Source organism: Cyprinodon tularosa, unplaced genomic scaffold (assembly GCF_016077235.1).
Source record: "Cyprinodon tularosa strain WSP-4 unplaced genomic scaffold, ASM1607723v1 ctg128, whole genome shotgun sequence".
NCBI lineage: Eukaryota > Metazoa > Chordata > Actinopteri > Cyprinodontiformes > Cyprinodontidae > Cyprinodon > Cyprinodon tularosa.
In genome coordinates this window covers 1,368,637-1,391,055 of record NW_024038092.1, presented here as the reverse complement: position 1 = coordinate 1,391,055, position 22,419 = coordinate 1,368,637, and the positions used below count along the sequence as shown (strand labels likewise).

The 22,419-nt window shown below is 40.0% G+C and overlaps 2 protein-coding genes across 2 annotated transcripts in view; both read left to right on the top strand.

The window, feature by feature from the left end:
• cep44 (centrosomal protein 44) overlaps positions 1-8,756 on the top strand; it is a 55,739-nt gene extending 46,983 nt beyond the window's left edge. The window contains exons 5-13 of the mRNA XM_038276843.1: positions 1,207-1,354; positions 1,516-1,653; positions 2,857-2,932; positions 3,861-4,012; positions 4,157-4,285; positions 5,287-5,391; positions 5,526-5,573; positions 8,392-8,429; positions 8,658-8,756. Coding sequence (XP_038132771.1) covers positions 1,207-1,354; positions 1,516-1,653; positions 2,857-2,932; positions 3,861-4,012; positions 4,157-4,285; positions 5,287-5,391; positions 5,526-5,573; positions 8,392-8,429; positions 8,658-8,727 — 904 coding nt within the window. The 3' untranslated portion in view covers positions 8,728-8,756. The remainder of the gene's footprint in view (positions 1-1,206; positions 1,355-1,515; positions 1,654-2,856; positions 2,933-3,860; positions 4,013-4,156; positions 4,286-5,286; positions 5,392-5,525; positions 5,574-8,391; positions 8,430-8,657) is intronic.
• Positions 8,757-11,183: 2,427 nt separating this feature from the next.
• dctd (dCMP deaminase) lies at positions 11,184-17,227 on the top strand. Its single transcript, XM_038276841.1, has 6 exons — positions 11,184-11,340; positions 12,488-12,587; positions 14,706-14,841; positions 15,003-15,119; positions 15,198-15,294; positions 16,763-17,227. Exons 1-6 carry the CDS (start codon positions 11,306-11,308, stop codon positions 16,875-16,877), a joined length of 600 nt encoding a protein of 199 aa, XP_038132769.1. The 5' UTR covers positions 11,184-11,305; the 3' UTR covers positions 16,878-17,227.
• The last annotated feature ends 5,192 nt before the right edge of the window (positions 17,228-22,419 follow it).

Below are 22,419 nucleotides of genomic sequence, written 5' to 3'. Positions count from 1 at the left end.
TATAAATGACAACACTGAATACATTTACAGAAATAATATACCAACACATAAGCCCCCCTCCCCTCTCCTCCTCACACTCATTCACATCCATTCACCCATTCATTTGTCCACAAATTACATTTTCAGAATAAACAGAATAAACTTTCCATCGGTTTTTATATTTTCTGGCTTCATCATCGGTTTTAACCATATAACTTTCTAAAGTTAAAAAATGCTGAATAAATGTTTGAAAGAAATTAATACTAAGTGAAAATATGTTTTTGGTTTTAAAGATAAACCTTTTACCGAGTGCAATAATTAAATTAACTAAGTGGGGACTGTGGATAAACTCTCCCAGTAAAACAGAAACCACATCAAGCTTCACAGACCGATCCTTAAAACACAATTTTAACTTCCATCCAACTCTGTCATATTCCATAGCTTTAACATTTTATTATGATTTTAATTTGAAAATAAAGATTTTGCACATCAAAAGTAGTTTTATAGATTAATTTCAATATTTTATCCCACGGCAGCAGGCAGTCAAAGTAGTCATCCCATTTTCCATATGTGTTAAATGGGGCAACCTTCAGTGATTTTTTTTTTTTTTTTTAAATAAAATGTATATATTTTTTTCAATTTTTTTTTATTCCCTTTTGCCAATTAGAGTTTCTTATTGGAGGTTTACAAACATATAGTGTAGTATTTCCATTGTTCCCATTTATTTCCAGTTCCTCCAGTGAGTTGGTTAAAGGAACAGTTTGAACAAGCATCACCATATATAATTCTAAATTCCTCATACTCCATCATTTTACCGTTCTCATTAATAATGTCATTAACAAAGATAACTCCTCTTTAAAACATGCTTTTCAAAAAGAAAGACGTTCCATCTTTCAGGATATTGGAATTCATCCATATTATCTGTTTAGTTGTTTCCGTAGAAGAGCAGGTTAAATTCAAATTGCATGCCATAGCTGACCTAAGGCTGATTATCTGGAACTAGTTCCCACTGAGGAAGAAAAATACATCAAATGGTAAATTATTATCGGGAATAATTTGAAAACGACTTCTTTCTGCTTCATGTCCTTAATATTAATAATATTAATATTTAGTTTGACTGGATGATCTGGTTGAATTATAAATATTGTAAATTGGCGCTATAGAAATTGTATTGAATTGATTCAGATGGGGCGGGGTTATTGAAGATGTTTTTTGTTTCTGCATCAGGCTTTCCAAAGGAGACCCCTCCACCTTTCTGCCCATACTCAGCTTCACCCTCACCTCCTTCTCTCCAGTGTTTGCGGAGCAGCTGGTGGCAGCTGGCCTGGAAATGACGGGAAAAACGGACCTCAGGTTCACCGACGCGCTCTATAAGGTAACATGGTGTCCTGCAGGGAGCAGGAAGAGACAAGCTGAGTCCCAGCACCGTCACATTTACATCTGCTGACCAATGAAAAGCATCAACCTCTCACTGCTTTAGAAAGATGCTGTTTGTTTTTATCAGCATACAGATTCACAGAGATTTGTTGTCTCCAGGTTCTAAGAGACATCTTCCACTATAAACCTGTCCTGAGCAAACAGCAGTTCCTCCAGTGGGGCTTCTCTCAGAGGAAGATCTCCTTCGTCTGCGACGTCATTAATCTGGTCCTGCAGAGACACAAGCAGCTCAACAAGGTAACCCACACTGAGAGGAAGAGGAGGAGGAGGAAGAGCTGGTCTCTCAGAGGGACAGACCTTCATGCTTTCATGTAAAATGGACATAAATCTTTGATGGGAACTCAGCTGAAGCTGAATAAGGACAGAGGTGACAATTTGGATCACTTGAAGATCATCTGTGGGGTAGAGTGTAGTGAAAGCTGGACTCAGGCGAACAAGGAGAATAGAAAGTGAACCAGAACCAGAGAAACAGACGCAGACCTGAGATCAGTGCAGAGAGAGAACTAACTCCTGATGCAGTGAATTCAGCTCAGCTCACAGTAAGAATAATATGGCAGAGAATTAGGGCCAGGCTAGAGATTTCTATTAGAATAACCTCATAGTATTATGAGAGTAAAGTTGTAACGTGAGAATAAAGTTATAATATTATTGTAACATTATGAGAATAAAGTTGTAATTTATGACAACTGTTACCAGAAGTACTGTCTTCCCTAAAATGAGGAATGTTGAGCATCTTCTAAAGTTATACTTTGGCATCGGTTTGATAAATAAGGAAATATGAAGTCTTTTAGCATCAAGTTATTATCAGTTTTGTCTGAGTCAAAGTAGACTCAGGTTGCTGATTGGTGGAGCTGGATGGCCGCCATCTGCTGGACGGAGCGCGAAGCTTTCTCTCTGAAATGTGTTGTATGATGACTTCATCTCATCATTTTTCAACTTTATTCTCGTAATGTTAAGACTTTATTCTCATGATATTATGACTTTATTCTGATAATGTTGCAACTTTATTCTAATTGTATTATGACTTTATTCTGATAATATTATGACTTTGTTCTCATAATCTTTTGACTTTATTCTGGTATTTAATAAAATCTCCAGCCAAGCCCTAATACTCTGTGACAGAATACAGAATGAACCATGAAGCGCTGAGGAGCAGATCATCAGCGTGTGTGGGGGAGGGTGTTTCTTACTTCATGGGGTCTGTTTTCCATAAATATTAGCACATTGGGTCATTGGGTCTGGCTGCTGTAGTAGGGACCATTGTCTGGTCTCTATGGACACCAATGCTGTTTTAAGGTTACATGTTGGGCTTAGGACTAAAGTGTGAATTGAGTTTAGGTTAGGTTTAGGGTAAGGCTCACTGTTAGGCTGTAGAAATGAATGGAAGTCAATGGAAAGTCCCCACAAAGCTAAAGAAATGTGTCTGTGTGTGTTTTGTAGCCCAGACTGAGGTGTCCTGCTCCACACAGGACCAGAAAGGAAGCTCATCTGACTGCCACTGATGCTGATGCTGTAAGTCTGATACAGAGACTGGTTCCACATCTAAATAGAATAGAAGTGATCTAAACAGAATGGAACTGATCTAAACACAATAGAACTGATCTAAACAGAATAGAACTGATCTAAACAGAATAGAACTGATCTAAACAGAATAGAACTGATCTAAACACAATAGAACTGATCTAAACAGAATAGAACTGATCTAAACAGAATAGAACTGATCCAAACAGAATAGAACTGATCTTTCCAGGATGGCATCACAGCCAAACAGGAACAGACCAGATGAAGCTACTATGAGAAAAAGCAGAGAGAGCAGAACGTTAGAGATTGAACTAACAGATTCTGCAGAGTAGGAGAATAGAGATAGAATGAAGCAGAATGATGAAAAAGGGGTCCCTATGTCCTCCAGCAGTCTAAGCCTATAGCAGCATAACTACAGAGATAGCTCAGGATAACCTGAACCACTCTAACTAGAAGCTTTATCAAAAAGGAAAGTTTTAAGCCTAGCCTTAAAAGTAGACAGGGTGTCTGCCTCACGGACTAAAACTGGTAGTTGGTTCCACAGGAGAGGAGCCTGATAACTAAAAGATCTGCCTCCCATTCTAGAGAAGCCAGGATAGGAGAGATATGATCTCTCTTTTTCATTTTAATCAGAACTCTGGCTGCAGCATTTTGGATCAGCTGAAGGCTTTTAACTACAGTTTGTGGACTTCCTGATAGTAAAGAATTACAATAGTCCAGCCTTGAAGTAACAAATGCATGGACTAGTTTCTCAGCATCATTCTAATTTTTGCAATATTCCTCAGATGAAAGAAGGAAATTCTAGAAACCTCTTTGATATGGGATTTAAATGACATAAAAATGTTACTGAAGAAAAGTAAAATGTTTGGTAAAGTACATCTCCTCTGAAGTAAATGTAACTAGATTTGTCCCACCTCTGTTAGCTGCTCTGTTGTGTTTTAAGATGTCCAAAGAGCAGTTTGTGGGGGAGCCCTCCCCCGGGGGAGCTTTCCACTCCGGAGCTGTCGGCTCCTCTGATTCATCTGAAACCCCAACATCACCAGAAGAGGACGAGTCAAAGGAGGGCCTTTTCACTGTGAGTCTGATCAAAACAGAGTCTGCCCACCTTCATTCCCAACTCTAATCCCTGCTGCTGCTTCCCCCTTTGGAGAACAGTAAGAACCAGATCTTTCCCTGCTGGACACAGCATTTGGTTTAAACGGTTTCCTTCTGTCTTCAGGTAGCAGAGGTAGAAGAACGGCTCTCAGCACTGGAGGCTAACGTAGACACTCTCATGTCTGCAATCAACAAGCTGGATGTTCTGGAGAAACGGCTGGAGGAACTGGAGAAGTGTAAAAACACAGATAAGGTTCAAAACATCTTCCAACTCTTTTAAAGATCCCTCACTCTCTTTTAATGCGGTTAAGCAGTTTTAGTAAAAATGAACCAGATTTTTGACCATATTGCTGTTTTCCTCTCTGCTAACCATGTTCCTGTTTGGGTTTCATTCCCGGCCTTGATGCTCTCTGATCGCAGGACTTTACTGCGGAGTGGAAAATCTCCTCTGAGTGCTAGCTACATTTCAGTTCTCTATTATCCTTAAATTTAACAATTCAGTTTATTTCTATAGCACCAATTCACAACACATGTCATCTCAAGGCACTTTCCAGTTCACCAGATCATCCAGTCAGATTAATTCAAAGTTTTCTATCTAAGGAAAACCAGTTGATTGCATCGACTCATTGACTCTTCAACAATCCCTCACACTAAGCATGCTTGTAGCGACAGTGGAGAGGAAAAACTCCCTTTGAACAGGAAGAAACCTCCAGCAGAACCAGGCTCAGTGTGAGGATGAAGAGAAAACATCCAGTTAGTCACAGTCAGAGAAACAGGACTACTCTGAAAAACAGGCCGATCTCCAGTATCTAGAAACAAAGGTGTTGATGGCAGCAGCACAGCTGATATTTCTCTCCAGGATGGAGTCACAGCCAAACAGGAACAGACCAGATGAAGCTACTATGAGAAAAAGCAGAGAGAGCAGAACGTTAGAGATTGAACTAACAGATTCTGCAGAGTGGGAGAATAGAGATAGAATGAAGCAGAATGATGAAAAAGGGGTCCCTATGTCCTCCAGCAATCTAAGCCTATAGCAGCATAACTATAGCGATAGCTCAGGATAACCTGAGCCACTCTAACTAGAAGCTTTATCAAAAAGGAAAGTTTTAAGCCTTAAAAGACCAAATATTGATTCTATCTGCCTTATCAAAGTCACATTTTAATGGATTTATATTGTTCCATCCTTCCATGAAGTCACTGCTTCCTTTCCAAAAGCTTCAAACAAAACGACAGTGAGCCGCTCTGTCTGATCAGTTTCAGAATGAAGGAGACGTCCTTCTGGTGTCCAGAGAAAGCTGGGAAGACCTGACCAGTAGGGTGGTGTTACTGGAAGCTAAACTGGAACTAAGGAATGCACAGGTTGGACCAGACAGCAAACTGGATTCACTTATCTTCGTTTTTTCTCTTCTCATTTCGGTGTCAAGATGTGAACAAAAATAGTCTTTTTAAATGATAGGAATAATGTTCTCACTTTATTTTTTCCTTCATTTCAGCCTCTCGTCCCCCTCCAGTCCTCCCTTCCAGCGATGGATGTCTCACAGGTGAGGACAATGTCTTCTGTGTCCATCAGTCACGTTAGCTGATGGACACAGCAAGTACCTCTGGATAACTGGATAACTGATTATAAACATATAATTAGGACTCTTTAAAGTAATCAATGAGCGAAAAAGCACAACATTTAAAGTTGTGTAAGATTAAATAAAACAAATAAAAATGTAATGTTTATTCAGTTGATCATTTAACTAGATCTAAATACATTTCTATTTATTTCTATATTTATATCCATTTAAAGGAAATGTGTTTAGACAGGATGCATTAAATGACAATAAATAGGCTATTTAGGAAATAAAAAGTATTTTATTTTTTTTAGGCATAAAACATGTTTTCAGTAGGTGGTAATAAGTTAAAGCTACAGTGTGTAATAATTACAGGGATATACAGTCAGAAATGTAATATATTATGCATAACTGTGTTATTTATCATCATCTAGGAGCTCAGCCTCTTAACCTTAACATTTGCGTTGCCTTAGAATTCGTTATTTATAATTACATAGGAGCGGGTCTCGCAGCCATGGAGGCAGACATCTTTGCGCTACGGCAGCGCAGAGCCAACAAACTAGCGATTGCGAGATCGCCAAAATGTCACAACGGTGTAGAAAAAATAACGGGTATATTCATTATCTAAAGTCTACATGAAATCTATACCCTACACAGACTAATGAAATACTATCTGTAAAATTATCTATGTAAACAAACCTCATCACTTGAGAAGGTAGGTGATGTGGACGTCGTGGAAGACATTTTGTCCCGTAACGCTCGCCGTACTGTTGGGGGGGAGAAGCGGTGGGGGGCAGATGTTCATGTTGCTGCGGTCTGCAGTCTGGCCGCTAGATGTCGCTGAAAATTACACACTGTAGCTTTAATAGAAATAGGTAAAATGTATTTGTAATATAATAATAAAGGATAAATACAGCATTCAAATGAAATAACAGATTAGTTGATTTTTTTAAAATAAAAATGAGTGCAAAAGTACATAAATAAATTTCAGCAGCTACAAAATAAAATGGCAATTTAAATTTCTATTTAATTAGGAAAGAATTTTCTGCTTTTATTATTTTTATTGTATATGACACTCTAACTGAAGTGAATATTGAGCTATTTTTTATGGCCCAGTAATGCTTTAAATTATTTAGTTACTTATATATTCTTAATTATGGATGCATTCATCCTCCTAACTACTAGATGATTTCTTACGTTTAATAACATTCATGCAGTTGACTATAAATAATATAATAGTAAATAATATATATATAAACAATAATTCAAACCGCTTTCATAATGGGGATTTAAAACGCTGCCTTTCTTTAACTAAGAAATGTGTTTATGATGTTAAAGGGGAATCTCTAAAAGATCAAATACTGAATTAGTTTGAAAAATACAGACTTACATTAAACTGAAAATATGAATGAATGTCTGAACAATCAGTGCAGGAATCTAGACCAACTGGCTGCTGGTTGGAGGGCCTCTGTGCCATCTCCCTCATGTCTAACGCCTTCCACAGCCTCTCTACCCGACAGGGGGGGTTACCCCATTCATTATAGGGCCACAAGTTCCTGGGGGCCCCATTAAAACTGTTTCCATGTATGGTTAATACAACTATTCCTTATTTCTGCACATTAATTATGTTTTTGATTGATTCCTTTCACTAAAATGCCATCAGAACGCTGATAATATTAAGTGTGTCTCAGCCCCCCCCCCCCCCCCCCCCCCTTCAGTGTCCACCATATTGGATCAGTCCATTTGCTGCACATGTTCAGAAAGGTCCAAACAGACAGCAGCAAACCATTTGAAAACAAACGATGCAAAGAGCAGTGTTGCTAACTTGGCGCTTTAGTCGCTATAGTTAGTGACTTTTCAGACCCTTTTAGCACTTTGATTTCAATAAAGCTCCTAGCGCCAAATCTAGAGACTTTTTTCTGCTACTGGAGACTTTGGAGACAACATCTAAAAACAGCGAACTCTGCTCTCCAGAGCAAGTAGATTGGTAACCCCGCCTCCTGCTCTCCTCTATCTTGTCTGCTGTCATGATTCATGCAGCTATTATTTCATCCAAATGAAAAATGGAGAACAGAGAAGCAGATCATGGCTTGTCTACAGTGAAAAGAAGGACTGGGTTATTTACTTTGGCCTTTTTGGAAACACAGGAAGGAGCAATCAGCTAAGTGAGCTTAGTGCTTGGAAAAAATCTTTCATTCCTTTAGAGACAGCATGAAAAGTCAGCTGAGTACAAAACATAGAGAGGAAAACAAGAAGAAAAGGGACAAGAAGAGAGGGACACAACCTAGAATAAATACCTGTATCCATATCTGTATAATGGGTCTGTTTTATGTGTTGTCAACTCAATTCAGAGGGCCCCTTGCCTGTATTTGCCTAGGGCCCCAAATTCCCTAAATCCACCCCTGCTACCAGATTTAGGTTGAAGATCTGACTAAGCCTCTCCAAGTCGCTCACATGCTGCTGCTGCTGTGTAGAAATATGCCAGCAAAATGAAAAAGCTGCTTTAAACCTTAATCTGCCAGGAGTAGAGTTACTTTAGATCCAGCTAATGATGTTTGATAATTAGTGGTTATAGGAAAGCAGACATCTTTGTTTAGTTATTGATCATGGTCATCATGACATCCATTGTACAGATTTAGTTCAGATTGTATCAATGTATTACTTCAGCTGGCCACCAGAGGGAGACATCATCATGATTTGGTGTTCTTGGGGAGGATAGCTGTCAGAGCAAACATAGAGATGTCTGTCTCTCTGTACCTTCAGTTAGTGATCAGTTCAACCTGATGGTTTCTCTTCTGTTCAGGACGATCTGAAGGAAAGCCTGCAGAGGATCGCTGACAAGTACGTTTCCCTTCAACAGCAGGAAGGTTCTCTTCTAATCCACATTTTAGTTTTCCGTTCTGCATTAGTTCTGCACAAGTTCAGTCTCTGTTTGGATCACCAGCAGAAAATCAGCCATGTTTAAACCCTCACACCTTTCATTTCTTTGTAGTTTTATTAGTAAAATGATTTTATCTCTATCTGTTAACTTTGCTGTTGGTGTTTTTTGTTCTGTGTCTTTCTTTCTAGGATGAAGAATACTTCCAGTCTGCTGAAGAACAAACCTGCAGTGGATCCAGATTGTAGCCTTTTGTCGTAATAAATGATTCCAGAACAACTTTCTGTCTTATTCAGATGATATTGGTGTGTTTATGATCGTCTTTATTTAGACTGAAACTGGAGAAGAGTCTCAGCGTTCCTTGGAATGAACAGAGAATCAGATTCAGTCATTTGGTTTGAAGTCTGTATTATTGTGTGATTATATTTCTGTTCCACACATCATGTAGATTTGAGTCTTTGTTGGATTATTCTGTCAGACTAAATAAATTCATTTTCCACACCTGCCTAATCCTCAGTGCTGGTGTCTCCTAGTCACCAGTGTTTATAGATATGATACACAGAAAGGAACCTGTGATGATGTAGTGCAGGGGTCACAACAATAGTAGATCCTGAAATTATGGCTTTTAGTTTCAGTGGCCACCCCAAGACTTTTAGTGGCCCCATCTGGCCCCCCCCCATGGAACATTTCTGGAGGTTCCACTGCCTCGAGGGCCGCTGTCCTGCAGGTTTTAGAGGTTTATCAGAATTCTGATGATTGCAGTTCAACAAAAGCCTCTTAATCAGCTATCAATGGAAATCAGCTGTACTGCAGCGCCTCCAGAAATGTTTCATGGGGGGCCAGTGGCGGATCTAGACCTAATGTACCAGAGAGCCAGGAGGGGGCCAGCGTGTTTTCATGGAGGCACAGAAAAGCATGAATTAAAAAACAGGGTGAGGGTTTCAAATATATTAAGAGAGCCGCATAAAGTGAAATTTCAATTCAATTAGGTTTAATTAAAATCATATTTCCTATACAGGTCAATATACATTCATCATTTCGAAATTTTACATATTTTTGACTTACTGTTAGTCAAAATTACTGTGTTATTTTATAAAATCTGAATTATAACTCAAGAAAAACATGAATTTATCTGTAAAAATTGGAGCATTTTTTTTTTTATTTGTGTTGAAAAAGAACATTTAGCAGATGAAAACTGGGATCCTATCTCAACACCACTGAAGCTATCACCTTATTGTTTAAAAAAAAATAAAATAAAACAGAATTTGAAAAGAAAAAAAAATGGAAATAGATCCAAAGTACATATCAGTAACCATGTCTGTTCCGGCGCAGATCATCATTAGAACTGCTTTGAGTATTATGTCTTCAGTATAGGGACCATAACAGAATCTACAGGGGCACTGGCCCCCGTTGGCCCCTATCTAGAACCGCCAATGGGTGGCACGCTGAAACTAAAAGCCATAATTTCAGGGTTTGAATCTACTATTGTGGTAAACCTGCCGGTAGAACCAAGAAGTAAACAGCTGCTCAGATCTTGGTTTATTATGTGATTTTTAATGTTTCATCGCTGGCTGTCAGAGGTGTCAAGTAGCAAAGTACAGATACTTCGTTACTGTACTTATGTACCATTTTTAGGTATCTATACTTTACTCTATTATTTATTTTTCCTCCTACTTCTGACTTCTACTCATCACATTTCCACACAAGTATCTGTACTTTCTATTCCTTACATTTTTAAAACAAACGTTACTCGTTACTCTTGGCTTCGGTTTAATGTTTATAAATATTTATTTCCTGTCATGTGCTCCATCCAATGCAGATCATTGGCTCCATCCATATCTAGTGAAAACTAGTGTGATTGGATGAGTCATAGAACGCAAACACTCATTGGTTAGCTAAAGGAAACCATCAGAAGCAAGCAGGTGTTCTTCAAACTGCTAACGTGAATTGTCTATGCCATGCTACAATGTGGGATTCAGAAAAAGATGTTGAAATGTCTGAAAGGTCGGACACAGGCGAGAGCGTATCGGGAGACGGAGACCAACAAGACCTCCCTCATCCTTGGAACTATCTCAGAGAATTTATAGAAATAGTCAAAAATTGAGCTTTCAGTTCATATAGTGGCATCTGGCTGTTTTTTTAAAGGTTACTTTATACTTTTATACTTTAAGTAGTATTTGGAGAACATACTTTTTCACTTTTACTTGAGTAAAGAGGTCAAGTTGATACTTCAAATTTTACCAGAGTGTTTTTATACTGCAGCATCTATACTTCTACTTAAGTAACAAATGTGTGAACTTTTGACACCACTGGTGGCTGTGCATAAAGGGATGAAATGCTAAACTGATGCTACTACACTTTACCCTGGTGGGTGGGTTGGGCAGTGGGGTGGGCAGGGCATTGCACAGGGTGACTGGGGACACCCCTGGTCACCCCCCGGTGGCGCCACTGCTCAAGCAGGAAACCTCCAAACCCTGCAGCGCTGACTGTTTTAGGGAAACTGTGGAGTGTTTGTGGATTGTGTCCAGCAGGGGGCGGTAGAGGGAAACGGTTGGTGTTGGTGTTTTTGCATCCCCTGAGCAGGTCTTCCAGGCTGGTCCAAACAGTTCCTAGAAGTGAGGAACCGGTTTACTAGAAGCATCCATTAGTGAGTGCATCCTGATCTGTCTTCTCCTTCCATCATCATTCAGGACAGTTCTGATGGAAGAACTGAAGTTACTGCTCAGCCTGTCAGACAACGCTCCGGGCTTGGTTCACCCGCAGTAACGCGGGAGATTTCTGCCTCGCTCCGTGGGTTCTGCGTGCTGCAATCCACGGAAGTCTTCCTGTACACCTCATCATGGAAGGAAAGGCGATGCCGGACCTGTTAAATGGGTAAAACCTGGTTTCTATTCAACAGACTGAGCAGCTTGCTTTGATTCACTTCCAGAGAAGATGGAGGAAAAATGAAACATGTTAGAAAGAAAAGTTCATGCTTCCTGTTTGAAGGGGTCACCTGCACGCTGCATGCACTTTATTTGTCTTCAAAGTTAGAGCTAGTGATGGTTAATGAAGCTTCTTAAAGCATTTATTGCCAAACTGTATTGATTCTGCGTTGATACTGTCCGGCAGAATACTGACACTTGCTAGACATTTAAAGGTACTACAGGCAGCTGATTGGACTAAACTGAATGGATTTGAAGACCTAGTAAAATAATATGATTTAAGTTATTTCAGGTTATATTTTAATATTTCATATGTATGTTTAAATTGAAAATATTTTTGATATTTTTTGATGCAGCCAATTCAGTTTATTTCTATAGCTCCAATTCACAACACGTCATCTCAAGGCCCTTTCCAGTTCACCAGATCATCCAGTCAGATTGGTTCAGTTTGCTATCTAAGGAAAACCAGTTGATTGCATCGACTCATTGACTCTTCAGCAATCCCTCACACTAAGCATGCTTGTAGCGACAGTGGAGAGGAAAAACTCCCTTTGAACAGGAAGAAACCTCCAGCAGAACCAGGCTCAGTGTGAGCGGCCATCTGTTGAGGCCGACTGGGGTTCAAGGAGACAGAAGCAGACATAGAAAAAGAAGCAGAGATACAAAAGGAAACTGTCAACCAGCTCCAGGAAACACACAGCCAGGCAGACGAGCTCTGAGCCAGCTCCCATGTCAGAGGATGAAGAGAGCACATCCAGTTAGTCACAGTCAGAGAAACAGGACTACACTGAAAAACAGGCCGATCTCGAATAAATAATGTAGACCTATGTGAAAATTAGAAATGTTCATGCAGGTGGTAGATATAGATGCACTTCTTCCATCAGCTGGCTGTTTTTGGTATTGGATTTTCAAAAGTCAAATTTATTCTTCTATCATTCATTCAATCAAAAAGCAGCATTTGTCCTCCATGTTTGATCACATGATAATCTGACTATAATCTAGTTGAATTTAATCTGTAAAGTGTGAAGTGAGCTGACGTGTTGTGAATTGGCACTATAGAAATAAACTGAACTGAATCTGTCTTTGTGTTTCTGCAGAGGCACCACGCGCAAAAGGGAGGACTACCTGGAGTGGCCGGAGTACTTCATGGCTGTGGCCTTTCTGTCAGCACAGAGGAGCAAAGACCCCAGCTCTCAGGTGGGCCCCCGCTTAAACATCCATCCTAATCAAGCTGTTTTTTATATGTTTTAGCTGGAAATGTAGTCTCATTGAAATCTGCCTTTTTTGTACACCGAATTTTAAACACCAGATTTTTTTTTATACCAGGGTTCCGGTGGGTTCTTAAAAAGTCTTAGGCCCCGTCCACACAAAGTCAAAACGAACACGAAACGCTGATATTTTCCAAAAGGTTTGCCGTAAAGACGGAGACGTAAAATAAATGTGATCGACCACACGAATGCATGAAAACGCTGCAAAATGTATGCCAGGCCTGTAAGTGGCGCTGTGGTGCCAAAGCAAAAATAAGCGACGAAATGTTGGGCATGCGCACTAATATTTATACATGTTTGCCCTGCGGGCCCATTTTCGTGGTTCAGTCAAATTCAGGTGCTGAACTATGTGGTCGATATTGCTCTGTTCTTCCTGGAGATATTCCAGAAGAAGAAGATTCTGTTGTAAGCCCGACCAGCCCGACAGCAGGGTGAGTAGCATTAGCAGCAACGGCGCCATTGTTGTTGTGATACTGGTCGCGCATGCGTGTTTAGAGGCGACGCTATGACGCATGCGTGTAAAAAAAAAAAAAAAAAAAAAAAAAAAAAAAAACTATGAACGTGAATATTCTGAAGGCTGAATAAAAAAAAGATCATTTACAGACCCCCGAAACGCCGGCTTCGTGTGGATGAGAGGCTGGTTTGGTGAAAAAGTTGTGCGTTTAGGCCAAGGTTTGACTTCGTGTGGACGGGGCCTTAAAAGGCATTAAATTCTTCAAAATAAAACTAAGGCCTTAATTGGTATTAAAATGTCTTAAATCAGTTTTCAAAGGTCCCAATTTTTAAAACATCATAAATAGGATAATTTTTATTACGATTTATTTTTTAATCTAAATAAAACATTAAAATTGACAATTTCTTTTTTTTATTTAAAAAAGATAACGGCTTGCCATCATAGGTTCCGTCCCGATAGCGGAACCAAAGTGTTGTTGCGGCCGGGACATTTGGGAGATGCACCATTAACTTTTTGTCTGGAAAATATGAGCAAGTGTAAATGTAACGATAATTGTCTCCAGCCAAGAGTTTCCTCCATGGCTAAAACCAGGGAACATACATGAGGCTCAGTGGATTTTATGCAAGAAGTCATTCAAGCTCAGAACGATGGGAATTAAGGCAGTGGAGTCGCACATGCGAAGCGCGAAACACAAAGCGTCAAAATGGAGTTACAGAGAAACAGCCGGTATTTCTCAGTTTTGTTCCACCCTTGTCTCTGCAACGCCTCCACTTATCACCAAATCAAACATACTAAGAAAACCTTACAAAGAAAAATAGCTGCAAAAAAGACTTAGCACTGGTTATGTTGTGGCTTTAAAACTGATTTGTTTTGTTCCCTGCTAAAACAAAGTTTGTGAATTCAGTTAAATAATTGTTCAAATTTATCTGTCATTTGTGTGTTTTTAGCTTTCTTCCTGTATGGGAAGCTTTTCAACATTTGAAACATTAGTGCAGTGGTTTATGTTAAAATAAACCTTTGGGTTAAGTTGTCGCAAGCAGGTTTTTCTTGTGTTTCTTGTGAATTTGGTCTTAAATTTTTATTTCAAGTGGCATTAAAAAGTCTTGAATGTAACTTGCCTTATGCTGTAGGAACCCTGCATACATTAAATTCCTTAGTCTGAATTTTTATCTGGTGAAAATTCAGCTGCAAAAAATGTTATGGTGAAGGTTTGGGGCAGCGCTGTAGGTTTAGGAGAGCCGTAGAGATTTAGTCACCTTATAAACAGAGGCGGCTGGAGTTTCCTCCAGGGGGCGCTATAAATTAAAAATAAACATATACCAAAAAACCAATCAAATGTATTGTTATAGGAAATACGTCACCAATCCTTCAAAAAATTCCGCTTTACTAGTCATTAAAGATAAAATATTTATCTTGCACATCTAAAAAAGATATATATAGATTAAAGTTAAATTATTAAAAAATTATATATTTTTTATGTGTTAATCAGCGTCATTGGGTGTGGGGCGGCGCCCTCTATTGGCCAGCCACCGCTGCTTATTCCGGTACAGAGCGTGTGGTGATCAGATGCTTTGTGCTCCTCCCTCCCTGCAGGTGGGTGCATGCATAGTGAACCAGGAGAACAAGATTGTCGGCATCGGCTACAACGGCATGCCTAATGGCTGCAACGACGACCTGTTGCCATGGTCGCGCTCCGCTGATGATCGGCTCAACACCAAATACCCGTACGGTAGGGACACCTGTGCAGCAGCACCTCACGCATTAGCTGGCGTTAAGCTCCTGTCCCTCAGCCAACTGCTCCATTGCTAGGTGTGATGCAGCATGGCTAAAGCAACCTGCTTTGCGTTGTCGTAGAAACAGTGTGTGGTCTCTCTCTGTTGGTTCCCACAGTGTGTCATGCAGAGCTGAACGCCATCATGAACAAGAACAGCGCCGATGTCAAAGGATGCACCATGTATGTGGCTCTGTTCCCCTGCAATGAGTGCGCCAAGCTGATCATCCAGGCAGGTGGGTGACCTGAGCCAACAACTCCCCCAGATTCAGAGTGCATCTCTATTTCACGGCTGTCCTTCCTTTCCCGCCCAGGTCTGAAGGAGGTGGTGTATCTCTCTGACAAGTACCACGACACGCCGGAGATGGTGGCTTCCAGGCGGCTGCTCGACATGGCGGGAGTTCAGTACAGGTACCCTTCCTGCTTTAAGCATCTCTACTTTATTGTGTGGCTGTCCTGGACAAGACAATCCGATCAGGGAGGGGTACAAACCAACAAGATGTTGGAATGAAAGAGTTTCAGCATCGGCAGAACAACTTTGGAGACGGTTTGAAAGGAAACTGTTTGCTTTGCATTCAGACTCAGAGAGGGTAAGATATTGAGCAGATAACAGGAAGGCTAAAAGCAGAGAAGAAGCTCTTTTTCCCTGCCTGTCTGTCAGGGTACATGGTTGTAAAACCACTGGCAACTTTTAATATGTGTACATCAGAGGTGGGTCGTAACTAGTTACAGTTGCTGGAGTAACAATTTGAAATAAATACATTTTTACTCTTCCTTACTTCTTAATTTAAAAGGCAACGCCGTTTTTTTTTTTTTCATTGGTCCCTTGATTTTACGTTATTCCATCATGTTCTACTCACCTATACAAGTTTTGTGTCATTAGGAGCTGCTCTGAATATATTCCGTTAGGTTATATCCAGTAAAGTCTTCCTATGGGCAACGACTTGAAGGCACAAACTAAACTGTTCATCATTGATCATTTATGGTACGCCAGCATTCAGAACATGTAGGTGAATCACTGTCCCCCAGACATCCACGGTTATATTTTTTATATTTATATCTTTTAAAAACAAAGCGGCGCGTGTATGACATCATCAGCGTGCGCCGGCTACCGTTCATTCATCCTGTCCGCTGAACTGCTGCTAGTTTTCCTCACATGCCTGGAAGATGTCTAGTGCTGCTACCACAGATGATCTCGCTCTAGAAATGGAATTAAGTGATTCAGATTAGCTAGAATGAATAGAAGGGGTAGGGGGTAGCCGCCTGTGTATATTACCCAGTTCTACTGTGTAAACTGGGTAATATACATTACTGAGAAAGGTGAGCTTCAGTGACTGTCTGAAATCGTAGCTCACCACAGATATACGCCTGAAGGTGCGCAGAAAAAGATAGCTAACGGGATGAGCACGTAGGACGGCCTTACGTAAACATATCACCAGAATGATTGACAGTTAGGAGGACCATTGATTGAGATGATCCACCCGGAAATAAAAGATCGACCTCTATACCTTTAAATTTATTAACCATTAATTACCCAGCGCTCAGGTAGCCTTTTTACCAAATACTTTTTTACTTTTACTTGAGTAACACATAAAGTAGTGCTAGTCTTGAGCACAATACCTGTGGTGTACATCTTGGATTTACTAATAAAACTGAAAATGGTTATTTATTTATTTATTTTCCTTTGAACCTGATTTAAAATATCTGCCCATCAATAGACCAGAAATCCAAAATGTCTGACTCTCTCTAAAGCCGCTTCCCATCGTATGACGGGGAATCTAACTGGAAGGGTTGACCTTTAACCCCTGGTTCTCTGCTGTTGCTGTCATCAACTCCTCGCCATGTGTTGACCTTCGCTTTTTCCTCCGTTTTTCTGCAGGCAGTTCAAACCCAAGAGGTCTGAGATCGTGATAGATTTTAACTCCATTAACCACAGAGGGAGCGCCGGAGCGGCGAGGACCCAGCAGGACGGCGCGTCCACGCTGGACGCCTGAACACGTCACCGCTGGCTGTGGCACCGTTTCATCTGGGTCTGAGCTCTGGGGTCGCTGCTAGGTCGGGTCCTTTCAAACTTTTCACTCTGGGACTTTTTCCCTGGATGTCTCTGTGAATGAGGCTCCCGCTCTGCAGAGGCAGAAACTTTATCAAACTTTTATTCTTGGTCCACAGTCAGTGTTTTTATCGGTTGTAAATAAGCTGAGTATTCTTGTTACTGTGGGGGGGCAATGTTACTTTGGTCAAACGGCTCCACTCTGCTGAATCTGTGCTTTTATGAATGATGCTTAAAGCAGATGTGCTGGATGTCAGCCATTACTGCCTCTGTAATAAAAGTGGGATGAAAGAAGCTGAATGACTGCTGGTTTTATTGTTCACCTGTTCCTGCTCCAACCACTGACCTGGAAGCAGGAACCAGCGACTCTCCTCTGCATCAACACAGCACAGTTCTTCTATCATCCATTTGGTGCCAATTCTATATCTCTACATCTATACTCACTCTGCTTCTTTCATCCTCTCCTCGTTTCTCACAGCTTACACTACCGTAATACTCCTAATAGAGCCTCAGAGGGGTTAGACCATGACTTTGACTGGGCCATTCTGACCCTTAATATGCTTTAATCAGTAGTGATGGTTAACGAGGCATCTGGGACCCAAACTATTGATTCTGCGTTGATACTGTCTGACAGAATACTGACACCTGCTGGACATTTGAAGGCACTACAGGCAGCTTATTTAACGAACTAAACTGAATTGATTTGATGACCAATTACAATGATATCATTAAGTATGATTATAATAAGTTATTGTAGGTTATATTGTATTAATTCATATCTATGTTTAAATTGAAAACATCTTTGATATTTTTAGATGCAGCCAATAAATTATGTAAACGTATAACATGAAATTTAGGGGAAAATGAGGATGAGGATGCTTATGGACTAGGATTTAAATCATAATTTTTAAAACAATAAGTACGGTAAAAACAGTAAATAAACTAAGAGCCAATTTAAAATTAACTTTAATTCAGATAAGCTGAGGGATAACTGAGAAGAAAAGGATGACAGAACAAGAAAATTTAAATAAAACTCAATGGCTGAAACGTTCCTATTCCTTTTAGGCTTCTGCAGAATTCTGGATCATTTTAAAGGTAAACCACAAAAGATGAGATTTCTTTTTTAGCAGATGCATCATATTGGCAGAAACGTTTTTAAACACAGTTTATTGAGTCAGTCAGTCAGAATAAGTCCTGGGTCGGACTTTCTAGAGCAGTGTTTAGCTCTATGGGCTCCATGCATGCACCCAAGCATTGGGGTTAATGGACCCATCACTATTAATCAGGAACCACAGCGCCACCCCATGGTGAATGGACTTCCATTAAAGATGTTTGTTTAAGCCATATTTTAAACTTCCTGTTGTAAGTACTAGTATTTACCCTCTAGGAGATTTAAGGTCAACGACAAAAACAAACTGAAAGAAAAGTTACACTTAAGCAAATACATAAACCTCCAAATAACCAACCTCCCTAACGATGACATAAATCATTATTGATCTGAAATGAAAGGCAGCTCTGCAAACAGTCTGTCCAAAGTAGTAAACAGAGGGCATTAAAGCCTCCCCAAGTGAAGGGTCTGTGCCAGTCAGAAGCACTGATCCTTATTCACTGGATTGCTGATATCCCGAAAAAAAATAAAGCCACCTGCTGCCATTTTGGTACTCCCCACTCCTATGGAGACAAGCCGTAAAAATGCCTGCATGTGCAGCATTTGGCTGCAAAAACAAGCAGTTTAATGGCTGTAGGAAGACGATCCACAGGTAATTTCACAGTCAGTGGATGAACTAACCCAGAATATCCACACATACGATGTATCTCATAGTATAGTGTTAAGATGCTTATCATTGATGATGTGTGAGTTTGTTACACCCTAATATTAGCTGCCTGTTGGTGTCAGAACTGATGTTTTCCACAATAGTTTATCTAATTAAGCCAGTTTGGATATACAGTTATAATCTTCATTCTGCATGGGGCAAAGATTTGGGAATGGAACGAGAGCGGCGTCCTTCAGCTGAGAACACAGTGTAATATTTTGATAAGGCTGGAGCCATGGATGCTACCTCATCTGCTGACATGTATGATATGATGATGTGGCAGACTGGAGATGTATAAAATGCCTTTTTAACTGTTAATCAGGGCCACTTCTTGAGAGGTGAGCCCAGAGGTGAGCAGCTGCTTTCTGTAACTTCTGAGAAACTTCTCTGATCTGAGTAAGATTACAATTTCTGTCAGAATCTGTTACCCAGTGCTTCAACAGTGCTTCAACAAACATTTGACATAACCAGGAATCATGATTATAAGTTATGAACTGTTATTTAAAGAGTTTTTCCCGATTGATCTCTTTTCAGGAAAAAGAACTGGCTAGATAGAGCTTGAAGGTGCGGACACAGAGCCTATTATTAACAATAGTCTGCAGCGTAACATTAGTCTGGCTAACTCTATCACTGAGTTAGCCACTGACATTCTGTCTAACATAAGAAAATAGAAACGAGTAAATAAAAAGTAATTCACTGTGAAATGTCAATGTAGTTATTCATTATTAAGTGGATGATGCTGTCATTCCTGTACTGTTTGTTGTATTTCTCTTTTGAAAAAGTCATGTGCTGAAATATATCGCATGTTGAGTTGACGAACGCTGTTATGCTCCAATAAAACATTAATTATCTTGTGATGGATTTGTATAAAATGTCATATAACATGATTTATAGACTTCATTGACTTCATAATGACTTTGCGATGAGATCTGCCTGTTTATCATAAATTACAGTAATCTTCTGATGCTATGAAACAGCCAGTTTGTCAAAGTGATCAATTTCTCTTTATTTTAAAAGTCTCAAGCCTCCCTGAAAACGAGAACATCATCATTGTTCATTGCTGTAGCATACATGTGTACATTCTGACCGGTCTAACTAGGGAGTACCAACATGGCGGCTGGTGGCTTCACTGCACCTGTAGTATCAGCGATCCAGTGAATGAATAGAGATCAGTTGTCAGGGGGCCTCAAATAGGGCTCTGCTGCTGCTGCTGCTGCTGATGATGATGATCAGCTGGAGACTCAGGAAGCTGAGCCTATAACAAAACAATCATTGCTTTACTTAAAAACATTCTCTTTAGGGATGCAACATGGATGGATCCATCCCATCAGCCATCATGATTATCACATTTCCAACTGACCTTTAAAGCACCTTAAAGGAAGAAAGAGATTCTTTATGGATTTTAGGATGTTTCCTGGATAAAAAGCAGCACAAAGAATAGAACTATACTTTAACTTCAAAAGTTACACAAATGTAGAGAACAGCTGAAGCTTTCCAATACAAAACTCTAACATATAAACATGTATAGATTAGCATGTGTTGCACAATGTATATGTCATAAGGTATGTTTTGGTTAAACTGTGTGAGGTGGGCTGCACCTATATGCTCTGTCCCCAAAAGGATTATGGGCAACTAAATTCAATTCAGTTTATTTCTATAGCGCTAATTCACAACAAAAGCCATCTTAAGGCACTTTAAAGTTTACTACATCCTCCAGTCAGATTGATTCAATGTTTTCTATCTAAGAAAAACCAGTTGATTGCATTGCCTCAAAGGCTCAGTGTGAGCGGCCATCTGCTGAGGCCGACTGGGGTTCAAGGAGACAGAACCCCAGTGGGCCTCAGCAGATGGCCGCTCTCACTGAGCCTGGTTCTGCTGGAGGTTTCTTCCTGTTAAAAGGGAGTTTTTCCTCTCCACTGTCGCTACAAGCATGCTTAGTGTGAGGGATTGCTGAAGAGTCAATGAGTCGATGCAATCAGCTGGTTTTCCTTAGATAGAAAACTTTGTATCACTCTGACTGGATGATCTGGTGAACCTTCTTTTTGCTTAGAAAACATGCAAACTGAACCAGACAAACTGAGAATCTTTACCAGCTTCATACAGTAATCAAGTAAATACACTTTGTTACTTTCTACCACTGGCCATGAGAAACATGAGCAGTTCACAGATCAGGTAAAAATAGAGTCAAAATAAGATCTTAATTCATTGCTAACATACGGTAAAGATTGGGAAGTTGTGGTAAAAAAAAAATTTCTTATGAACAAATGTATTTTTTTACTTTATTTTCTACCTTGAATTGCAGCTAACCAAACATTAAATCAGATATTATGACCCACTCAGTGCTTCAACAAACATTTGACTGATTAGTTTCTAACTCTTCAGTAACTCCTTGAATTACTATTTTCCACTTTTACTTGAGTAAAGAAAAGGTAAAGTAGTGACACTACTGGTATTACTCCTAGCAGCAGCTAGTGATGTCAGGATGTCTCTATGCTAACTGCATTGGCACCAGATAGCATCCTGTCTAACTACCAGCACTATTAGGATGCCACTTATTATGGCTACTGCAGACAAAATCCCTCTGTGACTCAAGTGTCCTTACTGATTTGAGGTATTCGGATCAAGCCATGGTCCTTCTGAAGGGCAAGTGTTCAGAAGAAGGTCCAATGCCTCCAGTATTCAGTCAGACTTCGGACAGGAAGGGTCCAAACTGCAACGATCATCTGCAGGGAGGATCATCAGGGCTGATGTTCCCTCCGTCAGTGACCGCTCAGGTAAACAGCAGTCATTTCCAGACCAGAGAAACCATTAAGACTTCCACCTTGATGCGCCAGAGGCAGGATGTTTACCTGGATGAACGCTTGGTAGTGATACCATGTATCTTCATCTTCCGTTCAAAAACTTCTATAGAACATATTTCTGTTACCTTGACTGTTAATATTTCTAACATCCATATAGCGTGTTTGCCCTACATTTAAACTAAGGAACAACTGTTCAACCCCTTGAGTCCGGCGGGCCCAACAGGACCCAACTGACACCTGCTCATGTTTATTTATTACTGGAAATGGCTAAAACAGTCACATGATGTTTTATCCACACGCCTTACAAATGGAGCTTATAGATTTCTAAAACATTTTTTCACAAGTGCTTTTTGTTTTACAGCTTGTAAACAAATAAAATGAGATTTAAAATTCCACCAGACGTGTGACTCTGCGGGAGAAATGCAACAGCAGGTATTTATTTTTAGCCCCGCCCCCTAATGGCCACCATCATTCGAAACTGGAGGCTCAGACCTTTCCAAGGAGGGGTCAGAGGTCATTGTGTTACTATTTCAGGTGATGCGTTACATTAGCTTCCTCTGTTATTCTTATTTTCTATCCAGTTTTGTGATATTATTGGTAAATTTCAATGAAACAGCAGCTAAATCTGAGGAGCAAAGGTCTCCAATAATGTAAGTCAGCATATTTGTCTGACCTGATTCCCTTTTAATGAGTGGAAAAACACATTTTTGGCATTGTGTTTAAATCACATTTCATAGCAACCTTTGTAGAACAAACATGCTTCAACTTATTCAGTGCAAATTATCTTGAGTTATAGTCATGATGTGGATCTATAAAGTCTGAGGGTTCATCCAGTTTGAAATGGGCTTTCATGGTGTTTTGCGGCGTTTAT

Excerpts from the sequence above, each read along its gene's own strand:
- dctd (XM_038276841.1), top strand. The coding sequence starts at position 11,306 with ATGGAAGGAAAGGCGATGCCGGACCTGTTAAATGG. Across the intron at positions 11,341-12,487 it reads ATGCCGGACCTGTTAAATGG|AGGCACCACGCGCAAAAGGG; the intron begins GTAAAACCTGGT and ends GTGTTTCTGCAG. Across the intron at positions 12,588-14,705 it reads GCAAAGACCCCAGCTCTCAG|GTGGGTGCATGCATAGTGAA; the intron begins GTGGGCCCCCGC and ends CCCTCCCTGCAG.